Source organism: Magallana gigas, chromosome 2 (assembly GCF_963853765.1).
Source record: "Magallana gigas chromosome 2, xbMagGiga1.1, whole genome shotgun sequence".
Classification (NCBI taxonomy): domain Eukaryota; kingdom Metazoa; phylum Mollusca; class Bivalvia; order Ostreida; family Ostreidae; genus Magallana; species Magallana gigas.
Window position 1 is genome coordinate 52,896,289 of NC_088854.1, and position 23,715 is coordinate 52,920,003.

At 34.8% G+C, this 23,715-nt stretch overlaps 2 protein-coding genes across 6 annotated transcripts in view; one reads left to right on the top strand and one right to left on the bottom strand.

Annotated features, from left to right (window-relative positions):
* The window catches only part of LOC105336522 (neurobeachin), an 86,294-nt gene that overhangs the window by 18,146 nt on the left and 44,433 nt on the right, over positions 1–23,715 (bottom strand). The gene's annotated exons all lie outside the window — the stretch shown is intronic.
* Positions 13,984–15,495, top strand: LOC105336521 (protein mab-21-like 2). Its single transcript, XM_066077210.1, has one exon. The coding sequence runs from the start codon at positions 14,325–14,327 to the stop codon at positions 15,429–15,431; it is 1,107 nt and encodes a 368-aa protein (XP_065933282.1). The 5' UTR covers positions 13,984–14,324; the 3' UTR covers positions 15,432–15,495.

Consider the following 23,715-nt stretch of genomic DNA (forward strand, 5'->3'; position numbering starts at 1 on the left):
CCACCAGGGCAAGAGCTCTGACATGTCTACTTCATAATATTACATTCGTTTAAAAAAATCATGTCAATTTTTCTGCACAAGTGTTAATGAAAAGGTCAAAATGATATGCATCTCAGATATTGTGTATAAACAAAGTGCTTCTGTCTCCAAAAAGATTTATTTTATTCAAAGAAAAACATGGCCTCATTCCTCGAACTTTTTACTTTCTATTCCTATCATCCAGGCAAGTGCAAACAAAGTGCTCTTTTTCTGAAAACGTCATCCGAGATGAACAAAAAATGAATCCCATTAGGTAGGTAAAATAGATAAACCATTCAGGCATTTAACCACCATATTGGATTCATACCACCAAACTAGGGTTTGTGTCCAATCTGATGATGCTCAATATGTATAGCAAAGATTGTTATGTACAAGCTATTATTTATGTATAATCCACATATATGATTCCGTTATCTTCAGCTACCAGCTTTGTTAAAAACATAAAATATATCATAAAAGTGTATTATAGCAAATAATCATCAAAGCAGATACATATATAACAATTATTTATGTCTCTGGTCAAAGCAGCTGAGAGTATGAGGAGGTAACCGGGAACAGGTGTTTGTTTCACCAAAGAAGTGAATAAAATTGAAAGATCAATAAAAAATATTATATAGCATAGTCTTCAAAACTTCTATTACCATTCTAATCATGCAATCTGCATAATTATATTACAGCAAAAATGTCGACTTTCATCCGGCCGGAAGAGAAATTCTGACAACGCCACCTACACGATAACACCGATCCCGATGTAAAATAATGCCTGTGCGAAAAATGTTTCCAAAACGTTAAAAGCGCTTTATATCTTGGGTTCGATTTTTCGAAAAGGTAGAACACACAAACAACTTGATAACAAAAATGAAGACCCCCCCCAACATATTCTAGTGTTCAAATCATTTTCAAATCGTTTCGAGTATTAACTTAAAAGTATATTATCAAAATAAAAAAAAATGTTAATGCATCAAATAAACCAAAAATACCAATAAAAGCCAGTGGCGGATCCAGCGCCGGCGCGCCGGGCGCGCGCCCCCCCGTTTGATTTTTTTTTTTTTTTTTTTTGGTGGATGATTTTTTTCTGATCATATAAAGTCATGCTTTACTTTAATATTAAATTCAATTTGTAAAATGAAAAATACAAAGATTTATAATTTGTAGGCATATTCATGTAGAAGTGTTATTTCATTCGATATAGTTTAGTAATAAAAAAAAAAATAGGAACGGCTCAACTTGTGTACGAGTGGACTTCTTGTGTAAGACTCGGTTTATGTAGTACATAATATTAATTCACAGAATAATTACTCTTCTATTACTTATTCCTGTGTCGAGTGCTACTGTTGAACGAGGAAACTCAGCAATAAAACGTATTAAATCGTCCCAGAGAAGTACTATGGGACAGGACCGGTTAAACGCCCTTACTCTTCTCCAAATTCACAGAGATATTCCCCTAGACTACAAGAAAATTGTCGACATCTTCATTAACAAAAACCCAAGAAGAATGGTGTCTAACAATCCATTTAAATAAAACAGCTATAATTGTGTACGATATTTAAAAGTATTTCTTGTTTTTATTTATTTTAATTATTTACGACCGACAAACTCATTGGTGCAAATTTTCTCCTGGACAATTATGACAAATAACAATATTATTGAGTAAAATTGCAAAAGCCTACAAAATGAACAAAATTTAGTTAAAAGTCTTATCCCAGATACAATGAAATAAATACTTCTTATTTGTAAGAGCTCAATTGAAACTTTCTGCAGCTTTTGTTACTTGAAAATTAAATGTCTCATAACATTTTGGTAACATTTCTAGTGACTAAAATGACGGGAAAATAAGTAAAAATTGGCCCTCCAGACAACATGATTTTGCCTTTCAAAATATCTAGATTTCAGGAGCTTCTGGGGGCTTCGCCCCCTGGACCCCCACCAGGGCTTCGCCCTGGACCCACTGGGGGCCTCAAGGCGGCCCCCAGACCGCCTGCCTTTAACTGCGCCCCCCCGTTTTCAAATTCCTGGATCCGCCACTGAAAGCTGTTGCAAAGATAAATTTACAGTTTTATTTATGTATTTTTTTCAAACAATCATGTCCATTACAACAGTTGCGAATATGGTGATACCTATTTTCATCAAAAGAAACTTCTGAAGTTACTATATGTATTACTTTTTTTATATCTTGTGCATGAGCTAGTTATAAAAAGGGAAAATATAAAAGATGCTGTTTTTACTTTCCGACAAACTGTTCTTGCCTAATGTCAATACTAATACCCAGTGTCCTGGCGGTTCTTCAAGGCCGGGGGTCCTCAGAACTATTTTATCGCCTCATATAGTAGCAATTCGTCGGACACTATGTCCGTAATTTATTGTACTTCCTATGCCATTTGTATGTCGTTGCCACGCTTAGTTCTCTCCCCTGTTCTGATTACAGGTGTGATTTATAGAACACCAGGTGTGTTTTAGTATTGACAGGACACGGGACACGTTTGAACTCTTTGATCTTGACTGCCGGAGCCGACCGCTGGAAATGTTTCACTATTTAACGTGTAGCCATGTGTATTGCGTAGAAAAATCAGTTGTTATAGATAAAATCAATTTAATTGATTAAGATAAATGAAATGTACCAGATGGCCAGAAAAGGTGATATTCGATTATAAAATATACCCGCTGTTACCCAGCAGTGTATGAAGCATTGATTTTTGGAAATAATTCGCTATATGAAGACTGTCATTGCTAATACCACCATAATGGGAAACCTAACGCCGCTTGAAAATTGAAATAATATTCCTTGCAAGGTGCATGATCGAATTTGCTATCCACCATCACATAAATCATATTAAGCAAACCACACCAAAGCAAGAAGAATGCATCAAAGATGGAAATGCAAATATTGACAGATCTAAATGACAGACAAATTAGCATACTGCCGAGTTTTCAGATACAATACACGTAAATACTATAGACGGTCCGGAGACTGGGCATTATGAAGTGATATGCCAGATACCATATGTGGGACAAGGGAAGAAATCTAATTATAACTTATCTATAAATATAAAGCATAAAAAAGTTCTACGAAATTTACAGATCGAAATCGAAAGTACCTCATTTACGTGCTTGGGTTATAAGTATATCTACATTCTTTTGCCAAGATGACCTTATTTCGTGTCAAAAAATTCAACCCTTCAGCTACCTAATTTAGGTCAGCTTCCCCTTTTTTTGCAACTACCCAAAGTAATATGTGTCGTATGTGGGATACGAGGATTCGATATGGCATCATTACAGCAGAGAGTTGGTAATGAGGCCATTTAAACTATCCGATTCCAGAAATCCAAAACCAGACTCTCCGTTTTCTGTAGAGATAAGAAATGACAGTCTAACAATTGAATTATTTTCTTATACCCCGGCACAACAAAACTTTTATATCATGATTCCCTTACTGAAGAAAAAGAAAAACCCACAAGATTAATATGAGTTTTCGATTCATTTTCAAACATAAATCGAGCAAATACGTGTATGTAAAAATGGTTTCTTTCAATAATTTAGCGTACTATAATACATCTAAGGTTTTGAAAAAATCATACAGACAAACCCAACAGTAGAGTGATTAATACTTATATTTACATATCGTGTCGAATTTTTTTTTAAAAGTCGTTTAAATAATAGTTGGTTTTGGCATAAGTCGATTTATAAAAGGACGACGAAGGAAATAATGTTATCCAGATTAAAAAAAAACCCAAAATAATAAATTTCGGAAATAAACAAAAAATGTTAATTTCGCATTATAATTACTCATATATACATTAGAGACATCATTTTGTAGGAGAAACTCATGGTAAATCAAATAAAAGAAAATTTTGTTCATCAAAGATCACATAAATCAATTGTTAGTGAACTAGTTATTGTACATAGATAATTGATTTTATATTACTACGTTCCATTTCAATCTCGACCTTATTTTATTTTATAGTAATAAAATTTCTTAGTATATTCATACACAAATAAGGTCAGTATGATTCTATACATAAGTGTCCATAAGCATCACTGTCAAAGAAGAAAAATAAAAACCAACAGAGTTCACTCTGGCATCACCAAAGAAACAATTAAAGGGATGTCCATAGCTTCATTTGTTCTTGTTATAAGGGGCTTTGGCCAAAACTGACCAGATAGCAATTTGCCAAGTAATTAAGGGGCCTTGTTAACACGTCATAACCTTCTTTATACTGGAGAAACTTATCAAAGAGAAGATTGTTACAGAGATTACAATCAAAGAGTTGCAGGACTCATTCCTAAACATGGAACAAGCCATCCGTAGCTGACCAAATTCTGGGTTTTCTCCGATGGAAGCTGTTCGGATCTAATTGGTTATAATGGCCCCTGAATCATAAAGCTATTGCTTGGGGGATCATAGGAGGGGATCAGTTTCAAATAAATTTTCTCTGTGATGAAGACAAATTTCTAATTACGACGTTGCTCAATTAAGCATCTGGTAATTCGCAAGAGAAAATAAACATTGTTAATATGACGAATTAAGGGAAACAAATATTGGACATTCCCAAGCGTTGGTTTTCCTCAGAGATTACATGTATCGCTGGCCACGGAGAACAAACCATTGTCCGCTTATTGTCACACGCAATTTCGTCTAAAGAAAATAAAAAAAAGATTAATAAACATCATTTCATATTACGACATTATTTTTGAGATGAACAACCCTATAATTTGGCAGTTACAACTGCTGGAATGATTGGGGAAAAAATTAACATTAAGTGTATATAATTGATTAATTATTGTGTTTTATAAGACGAAGACATGGAGATACGAAGTAGATTTGAAATGAAAGTCAAGGAAACCCGCGGAGAGGGACGTTTTTGGGCCGACTCTTAGGACGTTAATGTGGGTCCCGGTGCCAGGCACGACCGGCCCGATAAATCAGCCTGGCACTTCCGTCACTCAGTTTCAGTGTTACAAAACCTCGTCACATTAACGGCCTAGAAATTAAAACTACAAATTTATGGAAATAATACACCGTTTTAAGCAGGTACCCTATTAATAAAACCAAAAGTTTCGCGTATTAATGAGAATTAAACATGGTTTATACGGTGTCTTGGTTATAGCAGACACAAAGAATAGAAAATGTCAAGAGATACTTAAAAGTAAAATGTGAAGATGGAAAGACAGGCATCAAATTTTCAATAAATGTTTTTACATCTGCAAATATCTGCAAGCTAATTAAAAACAATATTTTTTTTTATTGTTTTCAGTTCCTAAATTTAAATTATGTTCATTACGATTGATCACAGATTATTTATATCTACCAGTAGTACTTCAGAAAAATTCAAGTTATGATCAGTGGCGTTGCAAGTGCTCACATTCTTGCAAGGATGACCGAGAAAACGAACCGAACAAACGGTTCTCTAAATCCAATTCTATTAGTGTCAATTCCAAAAACCCGTGAAGCTGTCCTTCAAATTTATGCATGGTCAAAAATATACGCTTTTTAAGACTTTCTCCGACAAGATGCCACAGAAATGTAAAGATTAGACATGATGAGAGCGTTATCTCTCCTGCCATCCTACTTCAAGGAAATCGAACCCGACATTATTTCTACAGTATGGTCACACTAATAGGCGTTATCAGCAGAAATTTCCCCGTTCAAATTCTATAAATGCAGATTTACAGACTAGCTATTCGGGGAGATGAGCGAGCGATTATAAAGATGAGGATTGGTCACAGGTTCAATATTAGTAATATCCCTGATAAATATTTGCTCCGATCCCACTGGAACTTGATTAACAGACATAATGGTAAGACGATTAGTAAACATCAGCGGTAACGTTTGAAGCTACATGGTTACCCCTGGGGCCGATTACCCCGTACAAGGAGGGAACCGATACAATCTGTGCCCCCACAGCGAATCCCCTCGCCTACGACTCTGTAAATATATTTATTTCCAATACATCACATTGAAAATACGAATCCGTGATTATCGTCTACAGCGGGTAATTGGAGAGGCAACGATCATCGTCCCGGTATAATATCACAGGCGGAGAAATCTGGGAAATTATTATATCTGTGTGTATCAGTAGTACGCCAGTACATACCAACGTTACACACAGAAAGGAAGCTTGTGTGAAACAGCAGAATTATATCAAACAAGGGACAAGTTATCTAAATATTTATTGCAAAATAAATAAATTCTAGATAAATAAATAAACAAATAAATAATGTTCTCAAACAAATAAGACCATTTTTTTAAAAAATTTGCAACAATCTCGTGGCTACTGTCCACTACATAATTTAACTTTTTGTAGAAATTTAAAGGACAACAGAACAGTTGGTTTTTTGTTTTTTGGTTTTTTTTGGGGTTTTTTTTTTTTTACAAAAAGAAGTATGGCTTTTCGTCTCTATTTCGTCTATTACTTTTTTTTAATATCATACGTGCATTTAAAATCATAGGTTATTTTTTCCCCCTCTTTTATGCAAATTTTAATAGAAAATGATTTTAAAAAAGTCCCCGTGAATCTAATATCAATATAACCATTAGCGTCATTCGACACTTTCCGTTAGTAAATCTTTACACAGCTATCATAACACAGACTGACAGACGGTGCAATACCGCACTCAGTGTAAGAATGTGACATTGATTAAAACCTGCACAGAAATAATTGCTACATGATAGAGTCCTTTGCCCTATCCATCTTAGTCCTCAAAATGTTTATTTGTGCGATACTTGTTGCCTTATCACTGGACTGACACAGATGAGCTACGATCAGTCGGCCTAAGACATGGCAGCCAGCTAAGTACGACACTCCATTGCTGGACATCGCCCTGTGATATTAACGACCGCTAAGTCCTCATTTGACGTCGGCTGATTGTCAGACGACAGGTGGACACGCGGACAAATATCGCCAAAAAAACCCCGCCAAATCTTTAACAACTCACGAACCTATGTACAACTTAAAATTAATGGTGATAAATTAATCAGACGCAAACTGTCGGTATTTTTAGATGAAAATATTTCTGTAATTAAATGATATCTTTCAGTATTTTTCATAACATTAAAATACGGCTTAAAGTGTGCTCAAATAAATATTTAAACATGTAATATGTATCGTTAAATAAAAGGGAAAGCTTTTCATAAAATTAAGAAGTTAAAAGTATATAAATAATTTGAGAGCTCAAAATGCTGACATAACAGCAGTCACTTGATAATGAATTCATTTCAAAAGGAATTTCACACCGCAAAATACTGCCGATTTCAATAAAAAAAAAAGAAAAGAAAATTAAAATATATTACTTCGGTCTTTAATAGATAAACCTGAATAATAAGTTTAATTCATAATTTATCCTTGAAAATTTACATTTTACCTAGCTTACTTATTTCGCCGTAAAAAATTGATAAATAAATGTGATATCTAAAAGTTTTGACAAAATATGAACAAAGAACACCGTCTTTATCTTGGGTTCATTTATTTTTATTTATTTATTTATATTTTATAGGATAGAAAAGAGCGGGATAATCATAATGGTGGAATCCCCCGGCAAGTTCCTACTGAACGCGACACTTTGTTTGCATACTTCTTCCGATTAAGAGAGCATGTAGAAACAAAATGTTATTCTTAAACAAATGGAAGCTATTTCTGCGAGACCTACTGTAGCGGAGTTTGGTGGGGAGAGGCGATTAAGAAGCCGACATTCTGTCATTCCAATATTCACATCAATCTCTCTCTCATCTGTGTTGCCTTTAAATACCCTAGACACTGTATCATTATTTTTCTAACTCACACGAGAGAAAATTTATTTAACGCTTAAAGTACTAAATTTTTGTTGGTGGTAACTTAAGATTTTGATAACTATAAATATGTAAACCGCATTTCTAGTTGGTTGGAAACATTTGAATACATAAGGACTGTTTATTTTATTTTTATATGAGATTTTCTATATTATAGTATAATTAATATACGAGGTCGTCAGCACAAAAGAATACAAATATTCCTTTATTTTGAATTCATTAAAAAAGATTGATAATAATTATTTCAATTTAAATATATGAATAAATTATATGTACAAGAGCAAATACTAAAACTTTTAGTGTAAATGAACTGAGGAAATGTTATTTATAAAAAATAATATTAGAATAAATTTTCTAATCTTATTACATGTACGTAGATCTTTCCAATTCTTACCGGTGTTTTTCTTTTGATATTTATATCACAAAGAAAACCTTGCTTAAAAATCAGATTTAATCTCCTTTCTTACAAATTGAAATAATTTTATATAAAATAATTAATGAAATGATTTTCATGCATATAAAAAAAACCCCACTTATTAACGTTTTTGAAAGGTAATTTACTTGAATTACTTTGCAAAAGCCTTCAAGGGGCAATTCAACATTTTAAAATAATAAACAAATGATGAAATGATTTTTCGAAATATATCACAAATTCAAATAAAATTTTCCAACAAAAATTTTAATGCATTAACAAAAGGTTTATGAATTTGAAAAGGAAACATGCAGGAGGGAAAAACAAAGATTTAATATTCCAATGATAAGTGCTGAAGAATTTCAGTAACAACACAGAATCCATTACACAGAAACTCCATGTGTGGCTGGAATTATTGGGGGGGAGATAGATAGGGAGTAAATAACCCGGATATAAAACTGTCGACATAAAGCGGTCTGTTTTCTGTTGATAATTACCACCGGTCCCCGGCATTCTATACACTGCATGTAAAACCTGCCCTCGTCGCACCGGGGAGGGGTTCACTGCAGTGACAGTAAGAGAGCCGGGGGCCCTGACCTATCGCCCCGGGGGGCTGGAACTGATCACAGTGACCGTGGTATCTCAGTCACTGCCAGGATTATGTAACAGTCTCAAGTACTTCGACGTACGCCCTGATTCTGTCGTAGAATTTACAGCAAAATTAAATACTGCATTTTGGTGGGATAAAATCAAATTTTCTCAAATCCAAATATAAAGAAAAACTTCAACGCAAAATTTATACAGTTTTGTTGTTAAGTTCTTTGAAACTACCATGTGAAAGAGTATTTCAAAGTCTGTAGGAATTAATATTTCACGTTTGCTAAGGCAATTGTTGGAGAGAGAGAGAGAGAGAGAGAGAGAGAGAGAGAGAGAGAGAGAGAGAGAGAGAGAGAGAGAGAGAGAAACCGCAAAAGGTTGGAAGGGGCTGGATATGGCCTCAATTAACAAGTTTTTTTTTATATTTTGCCAGGCACACTCCATTACTATATAAATAAATCTTACCCTTAAGTAGGGAAACGATTAGTCAACCCCCAAAAAACTCGGAGTTATCCGCAGGACCAGTGTTAATTTATATCCAAGGGTGTCCGAATGATCTGTTCTGTTCCGATCGTTAGGAAATCAATGGACCGACAAACGATTATAGTCCCCTTAAACACTATCTGATGTAAGTCAAAATAAGTCTTATCAAATTCAATATCTTTAACATGGAAAAGCATGTTGGCTATAAATGTGCCACGATGGTCCCAGGGGGCAGGAGTTTAGAATGACATTTCTGGTTAATCCTGATTAACTGAATTAATTCATCGCTGTTTAGTTTTATGCATATTTAATTTGTTTATTTATGATCTTGAAAAAATGTTGAGTTGACATTTCTTGTCTCCTGGACACAAAAGCAACATATTGCTAATTGATAAACAGCAATATTTTATTTTGAGGCATTAATTTCGTCGATAATGGAGAAAAGTAACATTGCTAAGATGACGAAATTAATTTCTGTAAAAGAAATAAAAACCAGAGATATAATACTTAAATAATGATAAATTTGTGAAAAGGTGATTTTTTTTATACCTAATGTGTTTAATTTTGCTTGTAATAAAACGTATCTTTAGCCATCTGTCCGAAACCCTTACATTTGCCACACTTTCAATATTCTTGTACCAGAGGGAAAAATATATACACGAACAATGGTTTCAAATTAAAAGATAACTATTTTGAAAATAAACATATCATTAAAAGGATTCCGGCAAAAAGGCGAAATGATAAGATCAGTGGTGTCGCCAAAGCATAAATAACTTCTGTGTTCCTCTCCCCAATAAACCGTCCGCAGCAATCGGCTTATCAAGAAGTGAAACCAGTTATAGGCTTATGGCAAATACAATCTTTATTTCAGCGTAAAAACTTCTCAAAATTCCCTGTACCCAACCAACAATAAAATAAGAATAGAGCCACAATTCTGCCGCTGGATGTGGATGAAATGGCAGTTTCTAAAATATCAAGTGAAAATTTCAACTTATTCTTTGAAATAGTACATTTTTTATCAAATTTATTTACCGTGTGTGTATTTAAAAATAAAAAAATAAAAAACTTGAGCAAAATTTTCATTCATTTATTCACTGAAACTAAATTTCGCATCGAGCATAACTTTCGGAACGTTTGTAATAAGTTTTGTACATTCTAATTAATTTTTTCTTCGTTCTTCTTCGAAGTGCACTGAGTATTTCAAATTGAAAGGGTTTGAACAGAATTGCAGCAAAAACTGACACTCAAATAAATTACAATTATTTTTGCTTGAGATCTTCGCCAGTGACTTATGGTGGGCAGTCCAGAGAGATGTACACTGACATATGACTGCTCTCCCAGCCTCTCATTAAGGATGCGCGTGTTCCCTTTTGATAAAAGTCGTGTCAGAGGTAGTCAGACTTTTTATACATCACTTCACGTCAGCTACTTTCCCGCCAAATAAAAAATCGCATCAATTTCAACTTTCAAACCCGATGATAATTCATAGCATGCTTTGTAGTTTTCTATCAATCGAACAGGACCGTAAATTTTTCTGTCGATTGTTAGTTCTAATTATTCTTCTAAGACATGAAACTTGTAGTTCCCATGGAGACTCATCAAAACCCTATAAATGTCTGTTTCTTGCCCCTTATGGCCGAAGGATGTGTAATGTGACCAAGGCTTTCCCGAGGATCAGTAACACCTGGAAACTGTGACTGTCAATGTACATTGTAAACGTCTCTCAAGAATTACAACCAAATACCCAGAAATTCACTGCTAACACTTAATTCACGTATAATAATAGACCTTCATTAATAAATTAAATATTATTTATTCATTCATTACTTTTTCATTTACACGGATAAATATCAACTATTTTGTAATTCTATTGCATATATATTTCAAAGTTAAAATTAAATCTAGATACAAAATACAATGATATACCAAAAAATAGGGAAATAAATTATGAAGACGTTTTGTGCGAAAGCAAACATTCTACTTCTGTACTGATGCCACATGGAAGAGTTTTATTGTTACAATGGCTACTGTGGGACCATTGCTCTACTGAAACAGCTGAGAACTGTAGGATTGCCAACTGTACTCTCCAAGAACTTCAGGATCAATTACCCAAAACTTGGAGGAGGAATGCTGGCGGTATTGTTACTGATTCTGTTTGTTTCTGATTACACAGATAAATGCTACACACGTGATCAGCTAGCAAACCATTTTTCTCAGATTCCAGCACTGAATATTCATAATTCACCTTATAGATAATACGATCATCCTATTCAGAGGTTCACCATCAATCACATAACAGTTTATAATTAGACATTTTTATATGGATTACTAAACAGTAACCATTTTTTTTTCTGAGTTCAATCAAGCTTCGATTAAAATACAATGAAGCACGCTTAGTCAATGAAAAGATATAAATGATGGAAGACAAATTGGCTGCTGTCGTTTGGGCTGGACATGAAAGGGTTTTGTATTCCACTGGGCTAATGAAACGCAAAAATCTATTTTCCAGCAGTTGAGCACAGAACGAAGTACCCGAAACACGCACTTAATCAAAACACGAGGTCACGAAACAGATGAATAACCCAGATTGAAGTATTGTTTGCATAACCAAAATTAAAATTACTAATTGTGAGCCAAATTTGATTATTTAGAAATGATCATTCTCATGATTAACCCAAATTTAACATCATTTTAGCTATAAAATACGCCATGAGCTCACCGGAAACTGGAAAGAATCTTTTTTATGGTTGGTAAGTGCCTATGGCTGTAGATTTGCCGGATGAGAGGGGAACTGACGACCCTTAATGAATTAGACGAAATACCGGTCAGAGGTGACGTCATTTCTGACAATCAGCGAGACGTCGTCTGCTGACCCCAGACCCCCAAAGAAAAAAATCTTCGCCACTTAAAAAAGTGTATAGTTTTTATTGTCTTGTCCTTTATCGTTCTTTTAAAAAATCCCATTTGGAGGCCATCTTTAAGGTAAAAAATAAGGAATATAAAACGTCCTTTATCAATGATATTTAGTGGGAAAATATGAAATGTGGGATGCACCTAGGACTGCTGACAGGTGAAAAAAAATAGTTCAGCACAACCGACGGTATTTTCTAGTTACAAAGGTGGCTGTGAACAAAGGAGCCTCTCCGATGGTACGTAAATACAGAACCACACTCCGAAGATCAGTTCGGAACAGCCTCACGTGCTAGAAAACCCAGACTTGAGCCTCCACAAAAGGCTCGGGAAATATTTGCAGGAACAATCAAATTAGGAAGAAGAGGCAGGGACACCCGATATATTTCCCCGTCCCTGGAGACACGGTCTGATCTGTTCTGTGATTATTTACGATCATTAGGCCCCGCTTCCATATATCAGCCCGTCTCCAGCCGCCAAATGCCAATATTCCGGGGAAAGGCACGCGGCTAATAACTGTGTTAGGGAAAGAAGGGTGTGCTAGTATAACAGGACTAGGCATATCCAAAGAGACCATCACAGAAAAATATTCCCTCTTATATTAGCATTACTTTTTATAATATTTCTTCTAAGAAATTGGCGACATTTTGAAATAGACATCAAGCAGCAATATTTCCTCATTTACAAATGTATTCATTATATGAATTAAAATTTAATCTTAGTTAATAACATTTTTGTTTTAAAAAGATAATAAATTATATTCTCAATGTTATAAATATTAAATTATATAGCTCGTCGATTTTAAACATAATGTTCATTAGTTAAAAGTCATATCTTGCCTCCAGAAGGATTGGAATGACATTTACGATATGCGTGGTTATAAAATATTAATAAGTATTTGCAGTCATACATGGATTTTTCTCCTCGATAGTATAAAATTCATCCAAAATGACAGAATTTACTTGGTCGAAAATACTGGGAAAAGGTCGATGCAAAATAGTTGTATATGTATCTTATATTAAAAGAAAAATAATAATAATAAATGAATTAATTTTGCGGAAAAAAGAATTTTAAAATATTAAGTTTATTTAAAAATGGTTTTATAAACGATTAGGATTAACAAAAAAAATATCAACAAACTATTTTTATTCCGTTCTTAACTTACAAAAAGTATGGATATATATATTTCTAGTAAACACTGAGTACAACCAAAAATAAAAATAAAATGTGCAAGGATTCTTGAATTTCGTAAACATTTCTTAAATTATGCTGAATTGGCGTCCGTAGGAATTAAACAGAAAGACAACTAATTGAGTCGGCGCGAGGGAAACTGTGTCTCATTCCAAGGCGATCTCAGTGACACAGGTCGCTCGATTATTGAAAAATTCCCTAATTTGTTCAAGTTTATAAAAGAATTTTTATTAAGTGGATGACATGCTATATTGTTGGTAGACACAAAAAGGCAGAGAAAAGCGTTGAGAGAGAAGATGGTGGTTTATCAGAACCCCGCTAGGATTATTTGCCCGTTGAACGATGCATGGCTAATATCCAGTGCTCATCGCTGCGGGTGTCTCGAGCTAATCATTCGCTTGATGAACAGATAGAGGGGGCGGGGCCAGTCGCAAAACAACAAATGCCGAACAGCCTCTCTTAATGAGGTGGGCGGGCTAATTCAGGTAAAAATCTGCATGTGGAATTTTCTGCGCAGCGATTGGTGCAGAATTACCGACAAGTTGATTTTTCAATTACCAGCAATTGATAGTCAGCCACGGAGCATTTGTACACGCATGACGTAGTGCGCTACAACTGGTATATGGACTCCATCCAAGCATACAACGTGGCTAATAAATACAAAAAAAAAATATTTTCACAATCATAATACAGAGACAATAAAGAGAGCGAGTTCATATTCCGCTGTGTCGCTAAGCATGCAACTGGAAAAGTGAAAGTAACGTGACTGACACGCTTTGCTGTCCAGGAGCCACACGGAGGAAACAACGCAACCAGAAATTAATTAAATGAATTAACAAGTGATCATCGTGAAAAAGAATTCTTTGGATTTTCAGCGGCAAAATATAAGACCTAAAAAAAATTGCGAGTATGCTTCTGGAGGGGAGTTCGCCGGATATGTTAGCGGCCCAGTCCAAGATTTTGTTCCAGTTAAACAAGTACTATAACGAACGGGTACAGACTCGCCAGGGGAACACCATCAAAACTATTCGCGAGGTGTGTAAAGTAGTTCAGGATGTTCTGAAGGAAGTCGAGGTCCAGGAGCCCAGGTTTATCAGTTCTCTCAATGAAGTGAACGGACGATTTGAAGGTCTGGACATAGTTTCTCCAAATGAATTCGAAGTTGTGTTGTACCTTAACCAAATGGGTGTTTTCAACTTTGTGGACGATGGAACAATTCCGGGTTGTGCTGTTCTAAAACTGAGTGACGGGCGGAAGAGGTCGATGTCGTTATGGGTAGAATTCATCACAGCGTCCGGATACCTCTCCGCCAGGAAAATCAGGTCCCGGTTCCAGACCCTTGTGGCACAGGCCGTCGACAAATGTAGCTATAGGGATATCGTCAAAATGGTAGCAGACACCACAGAAGTCAAGCTCCGAATTAAAGAAAGGTACGTGGTTCAAATTATACCAGCTTTCCGGTGCGCAGGAATCTGGTGTCGTTCCGCAGCCCATTGGCCTGTACCCCATACCCAGTGGCCCAACCCCAACTTGGTAGCGGAGGTGAAAACCGAAGGATTCGATCTGCTGTCCAGGGAAAGTATTTACATGAAGGACAAGCAGAGTGCAGCGGAGGGGGATGCGTGGGTGATGTCGTTTAAGTACGCCGAGGACAGGCTCTTGTACGGGGGGTGTCGGCGCCGGTGTCTCAGCATTCTAAAGACTTTGAGAGAGCGACATTTGGACCTCCCTGGGAATCCTATCACGAACTATCATTTCAAAACTTTGCTCCTGTACGAGTGTGAGAAACATCCACGGGAAATGGAATGGGACGACACTTCTCTAGGGGACCGACTTAACGGAATTCTTCTTCAGACCATTTCATGTCTTCAGAATCGCCGGTGTCCGCACTATTTCTTGCCAAATGTGGACTTGTTTAAGGGCAAAGCCCCTTCTTCTATGGACAATGCTGCCAAACAGGTGTGGAGAATTCTCCGGGAACTATTAACCAACCCAAAGAGTTTGGAAAAACTCTGACCTAGTTATAACCTGTTTGTTGTGATGTCCAGTTGTTTTGTGTCTATTAAAATATTTAACAAAGTTTGCCCTTTATTGTTTCTCCAGGAAAAAAAGCTTCTGTCAATTTTGTTAAAGCATAAAGGTAGATATTTTTGGGATGTCAACAAGCTACAAATCGCCCATAATTCTTAAGCAGATGTTTTATATTAGAGATCCAGTCATTCCGAAATGACGAATGTTCAAAATGAGCAGGGCCTCTTAGGTCAGAGATGGTAAATTGTGCAACACTGACAGTTGAAAGTGAAAAATAATTTCTCCTTGATATGTGCTGGATTATTGTTAATATTCTGGATAAGCAGTCTCCACAAACGGCACGTTCAGAAGATAGACATATAGAGTGCCTTGGGTAAGTTGGTCTGGAAACTGTAATGCTGGGGGCATGCATCACACATTCTCGTAAGATGACGCTGCGGTGGTCAGCGATGACCAGAGTCAAGTATCTGGGTCATCGGTCACCCCAAAAAATGTCACCAAATTCACCGTCTAATCATGAAGATTTTTTGGGGAAAAAACCGTGTATATTTTTTTTATCATGAGTGTCGTGAGAAAAAGTTTGACATTCAAAATAAATATAAGCACGTATTTGCATATTTTTGTTTCTACACGTAATTGCGTTTATGCAAGTGACTAACGTTCTTGTAATTTGCATATTACGCTGTAAATTAGGAAATTTTTCATTCTGTCACCATGACAATTGATAAAGAAAGTCAAATTTCACAACATATATACAATTTATCTTGCAAGGGAACCATGCAGACATAATGCCATCAACAACGAAATTCCACACCATTCACAAAATGTTTAAAATGCACGAAAAATTTACAACTATCAAGTAGGCAGAGAAAATGTTTATTTAAGGAAATGTGTCTAAGTTTTAATGCACAAGTTGCAGGATTTCTGTTCATTCTCAGACCGACAGTCCGGGGGGAAAACGCCGCTTGTTTTTATAAATTTCCCCCGTCATAATAACCTTTACTCTATCACCACTCTACAAAACATTCAATATTTTGGCTTCTGTTGAAACTGCCACTTATGAAATTCACACATGCCGTGAGAGACGTCAATCAAACCAAACTTCACAGTTTTACTCTCCGTTCAATTTTTGGGGCGATAAATTCAAGTTTACAAAATCATTAGTGAATATAGCGTGATTTTCATCACACCAATTTTCAAGTCCAAATTTTCTTAACATTCAATACTTAATTTTCTTTTTCTTGAAACCCCCACAACTATTCATGTTTTACGCATAAATATATTAATATAAATAATATAAGACCAATTTGTAATGAATTGAATATTTTCATTTTTATAAAATATTTTTAAAAAGACATATTTCATTCACTCTTTATTCCTTTTTACAATTTATAATAAATAAGTATAATGCAAATATACAAATTTAAATCTTTGCTTTCATTTCAACTTGATTGTTTCTACAATGTACAGTTGATAAAAATCTTAGAAAAAAGGTATCTTACAATGAGTATTTATTTGAATAATTTAAATATCATAATAATCGATTGTTAAATGAATATACATACACATTATACAATCTGTTTACTAATTGAGGGATTAAGTAATGAATATTCATGACATGTACCAGTACTGATCGAGGCTGTGATAAACTTCCCTGTCTGCCGTTTACAATTTAATGTTTACACATTTAAATTACTTCAAAATACAAAGTTTACGTTTTTAATGTTTTCACCCATTCTTTGAAAAACGTTCAGAATTCGTATTGATATTTTTTGATGGCAAAATATTTAATCTTTAAGATAATTCAAATTTTCTAGAACCGGGTATTTGTTTTATTCGCATTACTTCTTAGTTACAAGTTAACCGATCCATCATAAAATGCCCTTTCCACTGTGATTGTTGGGCAAAAATACAACATATGATTGAAAGAAATGACGAAATCTGTCATAAAGATGACGATGATGCATTTGAAGGAAAGCATTTGAAGTTACACATGTAAGATGTTGCCGTGGAGAGATATGTAACAGAATCATTGGTACAAATAGGCACCAGGCACCGTGTCTAAAAGTACAGCGGGTATGTTATAACGCCTGTCCACTCAAAGGTTTTGGGGTCAAGTCCTACCGCAACAAAAATGACCAGGATTACTATCCTTCAATTAAGGATTCATAAATTAATTACAATTAAATTTGAATGAATAAAGCAAAAATGCAGCTTAAAATTGGACCAGGAAACAGGGAATTCAACCAGAGAGTCGGAGTCCAAATTTGAACCACGTCAAAAGAAGCGGCAGAAAATTAAGAGTAAAACACCTTGGGAAAGTGACAATAGATGTACCCGTCCGTGGCCGGATAAAAACGGATCTGATTTATGGATTCCTAATCTCTCATTTTTATCTTTAAATGCTGAAAACTTTGCAATAAAAAGAGTATAAAAGTGAAATAATTAACCGTCACTTTACCATGAAATCATATATTCCAACAGTCTTCTGGCCTATCGAATAACAGAGGAGCTAGCCCTACAATCCACACGGGGTTTCGGATGGGGTGTCTAATTAAATAAGCTCGGAGGCTTTTAATTTTCGCTCTATTGCTAGAAATACGAGTATGCTTAATAATTCGTGGATTTGATACAAATGATACAAAAAGGTGTTCCTAAAAACTAAGATCTTTACTTTGGATGTAATTTGGGGGTCTTAAAACGGACAAAAACATTGCTTCTCGTGTGACAGCACCTAAATTCCCAGGCCTTTTCTAAACGACAAAGGGGTTTATATTGTACACGATTTCATATTAATGTACAGGATACACTAATAACCAACTTAAATCATGCACTTTTTGTGGATTTCTTTCAAATTGATTGAAAAGAATTTGAGGTTAAAATTTTAATTTTATCAATTAATGAAATCATGGAATTCATTCATTTTTCAATAAATCCAGTTTAATTAGATGTTTTAATATATTTAGTTTCTTAGATTTTAAGATTTTAAAAAGCAGAATTGTTAACAAATTTCAAAACACATTTTTTACTTGAAATAAAACAAGACATTTCTATTTGAAAGTAAGGATTACTAGTATTTTTTTAACTAAAAAATGGATAAAGAGATAAAGAGGCACCATTCCATAATTCATAAACTATAACATACAAAAACATAAGTGATGGATAGTACACAATTTATCAAACGACGAAACGGATATCATATAATAAAAGGCCTTCATTATTAGATACTTAGTATTTGTTAATCTAAAAATTAAAAATTCAACTTACCCCAATCAGAATAAATCATAATTCCAAAACACAAATATACAATTACTGCATGGATATATATTTAAGACAACATGTAAGTGTAATTGTGAATATTTAATGCAATGCATGGGACAAAGACGATATAAATATTATAACAAGATTTTATTACAAGTTCATAATACCAACAGTCGTTACGCCGTGCCGGGTCGTGACAGGACTGAATATTTATCTTCAGATTTACATAAAAATTATCCATGGCCTTCTGCTCACCTTGTTTTCACTTTCTTTTATTTTTCTTTCTTTTATTTTTATTACTTTTTTCTTTATGCGAAAATTATTATTTCCTAGCTATATTTAAATACAAACGTCTTCTTACCAGCTATGGCAAAAAAAAAATGGCGGATATTTTTGGAAGACGTTTTAAGGACATGTTCTTCAATTTTCAACATTCAGAATTTTAAAAGCATGAAAAAAATGACACAAAAACGCATGGGAATTACTGCATAAGAATTACTTAAAATAAATTAAAAACCTTTATCTCATCATCGTATAATATTATGATTTCGCTGTTTTCACTTCTTTTTATTTTTTCTGTAAGATGTTCAAATACTGCCTATTGTTTATCAAGAAAACTCACTATAAATAAAAATTTTCTGTGCAAATATTTTCTTTAAAATAACTGAGCTTTTTGTGCCTAAAAATTCATAGCGAATGGCAGATTCATCATCTTATGTTTATGTAAATTAATCAGCGTTTATTCGTCACTTGACTGTTCACGCTAAAACGACATTAAATCAAACGCTATCATGCAGCTCTATCATACAGTGATAAAATTGACAGATACAAGTTTTAAGCAGCCTTTGACATGAGCAAATGAACATCAATATCAGAAACAATAAATGGTTATATTTCGACACAGTGGCACATTTTAAGTTTTACAGAAATTTTGAGTTTGGAAACATTTTAGCTAGACTTCTCGAAAGTAAACAATATACGATGCAGACTATAACACACGTGTATTTCATTTATTGACACGGAAAGCAATGTATCCAGTTCGCTCACAAGGAAAAGATTCTTGAAAATTCACCAATTTTTGTGCTCACTTTTTTCCTGTGTTTTCACCTTGTGTTGAAAACTAGAAGCTTGATATAGCAGCCGACTTCCGCGCGCAGCATCTGAGCATCTGGACTAGATAAAACGCGATCTTGTCAATCAGGCATAAAATTATTACCACACCTGGGCAATTACTAAAAAAACGGCAGTATAAATTGAAAACTGTGTATTTTTACGTTAAATCATGTATACTGAATCAAAATGTTTTGATTTTTTCGTCATATTTTGCTGACATATTTAGTTCTTGCATGATGAACACATTTTAACATATGCAATGTTTTAAAGATAAATTTGTATCGATATTAATTTGAAACAAAAGTAAAACTTAATGAGAGAAATCTCCGTTACACGCTTTTTGTATCTAAAAATAATTTTTCCCCATTTTGTCAAATGAGGTAATAATTATCAGACAAAAAAAATCCTTGATATCGATATTTGAAAGAAAAAAAATTAACATATAATAAACACTGAAAAGTCCTTATCCCAAATTATTTCAACTGTTTAGATTAAAAATTCTAGATAAACAAAATCTCCAAAACATATTTACGATATCGTTATATTTTTTAAAACTCTAAATAAAAATATATGAATGGATAAGAAGATTTTCATTTCTTTTCTGGTTTTTTTTTAGGGGGGGGGGGGGGGGGGGTCTTTATTCAAAATGAACAATGACCACGGATGAAGCGACGAAACATAAAAAAAAAACCCAGCTCTGTTGTCGGTGCCTAGACTACGGCTAGTTATTTCTGTATGGTTACTGAGACTAAAGTGAAACCAGGCCATTCACTTGTATTCATTGATCGACAAAAAATCACCTCCAGGCCAAACATGTTGCAGTTCCGATCATAAAGGGGTTCGGAGAATTACCTGCAATCAGCGATTAATAGGATTATGGAATAACATGAAATATCGGATAGTGTCCTTGAGCCTAACCTTTGAAAGGCCATCCAGGCAGGTATTCGCTACAGGTATATATCCACAGATCCAGACTCCATAAAAACCAACATAATAACTTTTTTCCAAATGCACAAAGGAGTTGATTTATTAACGAAAATATTTACTCGTATTAATCAATATATATTTATCTATTTTTTTTTTTTGATTACTCATACAAACAGATTATATGCAGACAGTATTTGCAAAATATCTCAAACTTATCGGAAAATGCCAGTTTTTCCACAATTTTTATTTGGTTTTATAATTAAAAACCATAGCATGAACTTTGATTTTTTAGATAAAATAAAATTGTGGGAATACACATGGTATTAGCAAAAAATGTTTTAACTGTCTTACAGACTGGTTTTTATTGATATTACAATATCAATATTCTCTGATACATTGCGTTTTTCTTGAAACTTGAAAATTCAAGCATTTGAATTAACTTTAATTTAAACGTCAACAAAATACGACTGTTCACGCTCTTTTTTTATACGGCTCGACAGTTCATGTTAATTTAATGAATCTTAAAATGAATAATAATTAGTATGTAGAAGACAAAAATGCCATTCATCAAAGTTTATAATGTATAACCCTCTTCAATATTCATGAAAGTGAAGTTTTTAGTTGGCCGATGAATATTAAAAGCTGTCAAGAGGAATAAGATATTTTGTGAACATCGACTTAGTGGTGTAGTCAAATTTGTCATCCTTTGATAATATACTCCGACAGCCACTGGGGTTTTGTATTATTGAAAAGGGAATTTGCAGGAATTTTTTACCTCTAAAAGTCAACGTGAATGTATGTTTACTAAAAATAAACATGGCATTGAATTGCAATTTCCGTCAACGGCTCAGTAACAAAAAATGTACAGCTTTATCACTGTTTTGTTGTCTTATTTGTTGTAATTTGTTTCTATTCTTGACCAAAGGGTTGGGAAGAGATACCAGTATCTCGGAGCTGTGTATTGCTGGAGCATTGTGTCTACCGAGTGATACTGCAGCTTTTCCTAATCACAACCAAAGGAGAATCAACTTAGTCTTAAGTGGACTAATTAAGATGTAATCCATTTGCGCATATTTCATTAAGTAGCGTAGTACGGCTTTAGCGATGCAACACAGAGTGAGCCTGAACAGAGTCCGCGAAAATTCCCGTGCCTGTCACTGCGGGAAAACCGGCGGCGCCATGCCATTTCTACAAATGCACCTCGTGATGTAAAAAGAAGTCATGTAATGTAGCTCTTCCCCAACAATGCACAATTATCGCCCAGCACATACAGAAACACTGTATAATGTTATCTGCCACTGTTGTAATGGATAGATCTCGGGGATGAACCTTACTAGTGGGAATCAAACTCGAGTGACAGACGCTGAAAATATCAGGTTAATTATCCGGAATGAAGATTTTTTTGTTTTCAACAGGTGCTTTATGTCTCAAAGCCAACTTGAAAAAAAAACCCGCTACTGTTATACAAGTGGGTCACTCAATGGTATCCATTACATGCAAGTCTTGGTATTCCTGCAGTTCTATTTTGGCAAGAATTGCGTGTACTTGTCAACCCAGGAACCATTTCCTTAAGCGAGCTATTTAAGCAATTTTACTTTCACATTTAGATAATGTATATAAAAGTACGAGTACACTATTCATCCTTTTTTTTAAATACTTTTCTATTTACCTGACAAATAGTTAATAGGTACAACATTGCACTTTTATGAAGCCAAAAAAGGAGACACCAGACATCTGTTGAATTTTGGTCTTATTAAAGTAATAATTACCGGCAAGAAAGGTTGTGCGTATGTGTGGGTTTGTGGGTCCTCTTACTGCCCCAAGCCATCTCCATAAAAACGAACTAGATCAAACACCCACGATAACAATCGACCCGCTGTACATCCAGGCACGCCGGCGTCATAGCTAAAGCCCGAGAAATTGATTTCCATTTTAACTCTTTTCAGTAACCTTTTAATTCAAAAATAGATTATATCTTATAGTATAATTAATTGTCAAATCAGTGGATTAAAGAAATGAACATCACCCCTCCTCCTGTCAATTACACACATAAAACAGAATTGTTCACTTGGAAAAACTCTTCTGATTGTTTGACATTTATCAAAGGTTACCAAATTCTCAAAAGAGGGAGAGTGAAAATAGTTGATATTTTAAATTTACGTGCATTGTGTGGATTTGTCTGTAACATGTAATGGATATATAGAGCAATACACACCGAGTTCCTTGGCCTCAGAATGCCAGAACGTAACAAATCCTCCCCGACAACAACGGCTAGACATCTCTGACTACAACAGATAGACATCCCTAACTACAACAGGTAGACATCGCTGACTACAAAAGATAGACATCCCTGACTACCACATATAAACATCCCTTACTACAACAGTTTGACATCCCTGACTACAACAGTTAGACATCCATGACTACAACAGTTAGACATCTCTGACTACAACAGTTAAACATTCCTGACTACAACAGTTAGACATCCATGACTACAACAGTTAGACATCCCCGACTACCACATGTAAACATCCCTTACTACAACAGATAAACATCACTGACTACAACAGTTAGACATCCCTGACTACAACAGTTAGACATCCATGACTACAACAGTTAGACATCTCTGACTACAACAGTTAGACATCTATGACTACAACAGTTAGACATCCCCGACTACCACATATAAACATCCCTTACTACAACAGTTAGACATCCCTGACTACAACAGTTAGACATCCATGACTACAACAGTTAGACATCTCTGACTACAACAGTTAGACATCTATGACTACAACAGTTAGACATCCCCGACTACCACACGTAAACATCCCTTACTACAACAGATAAACATCCCTGATTACAACAGTTAGACACCCGTGTAATTACAACATGTAGACATCGCTGACTACAGCCGATAGATCTTCTACAGTTAGACATCGCTGACTATAACAGATAAACATTAACG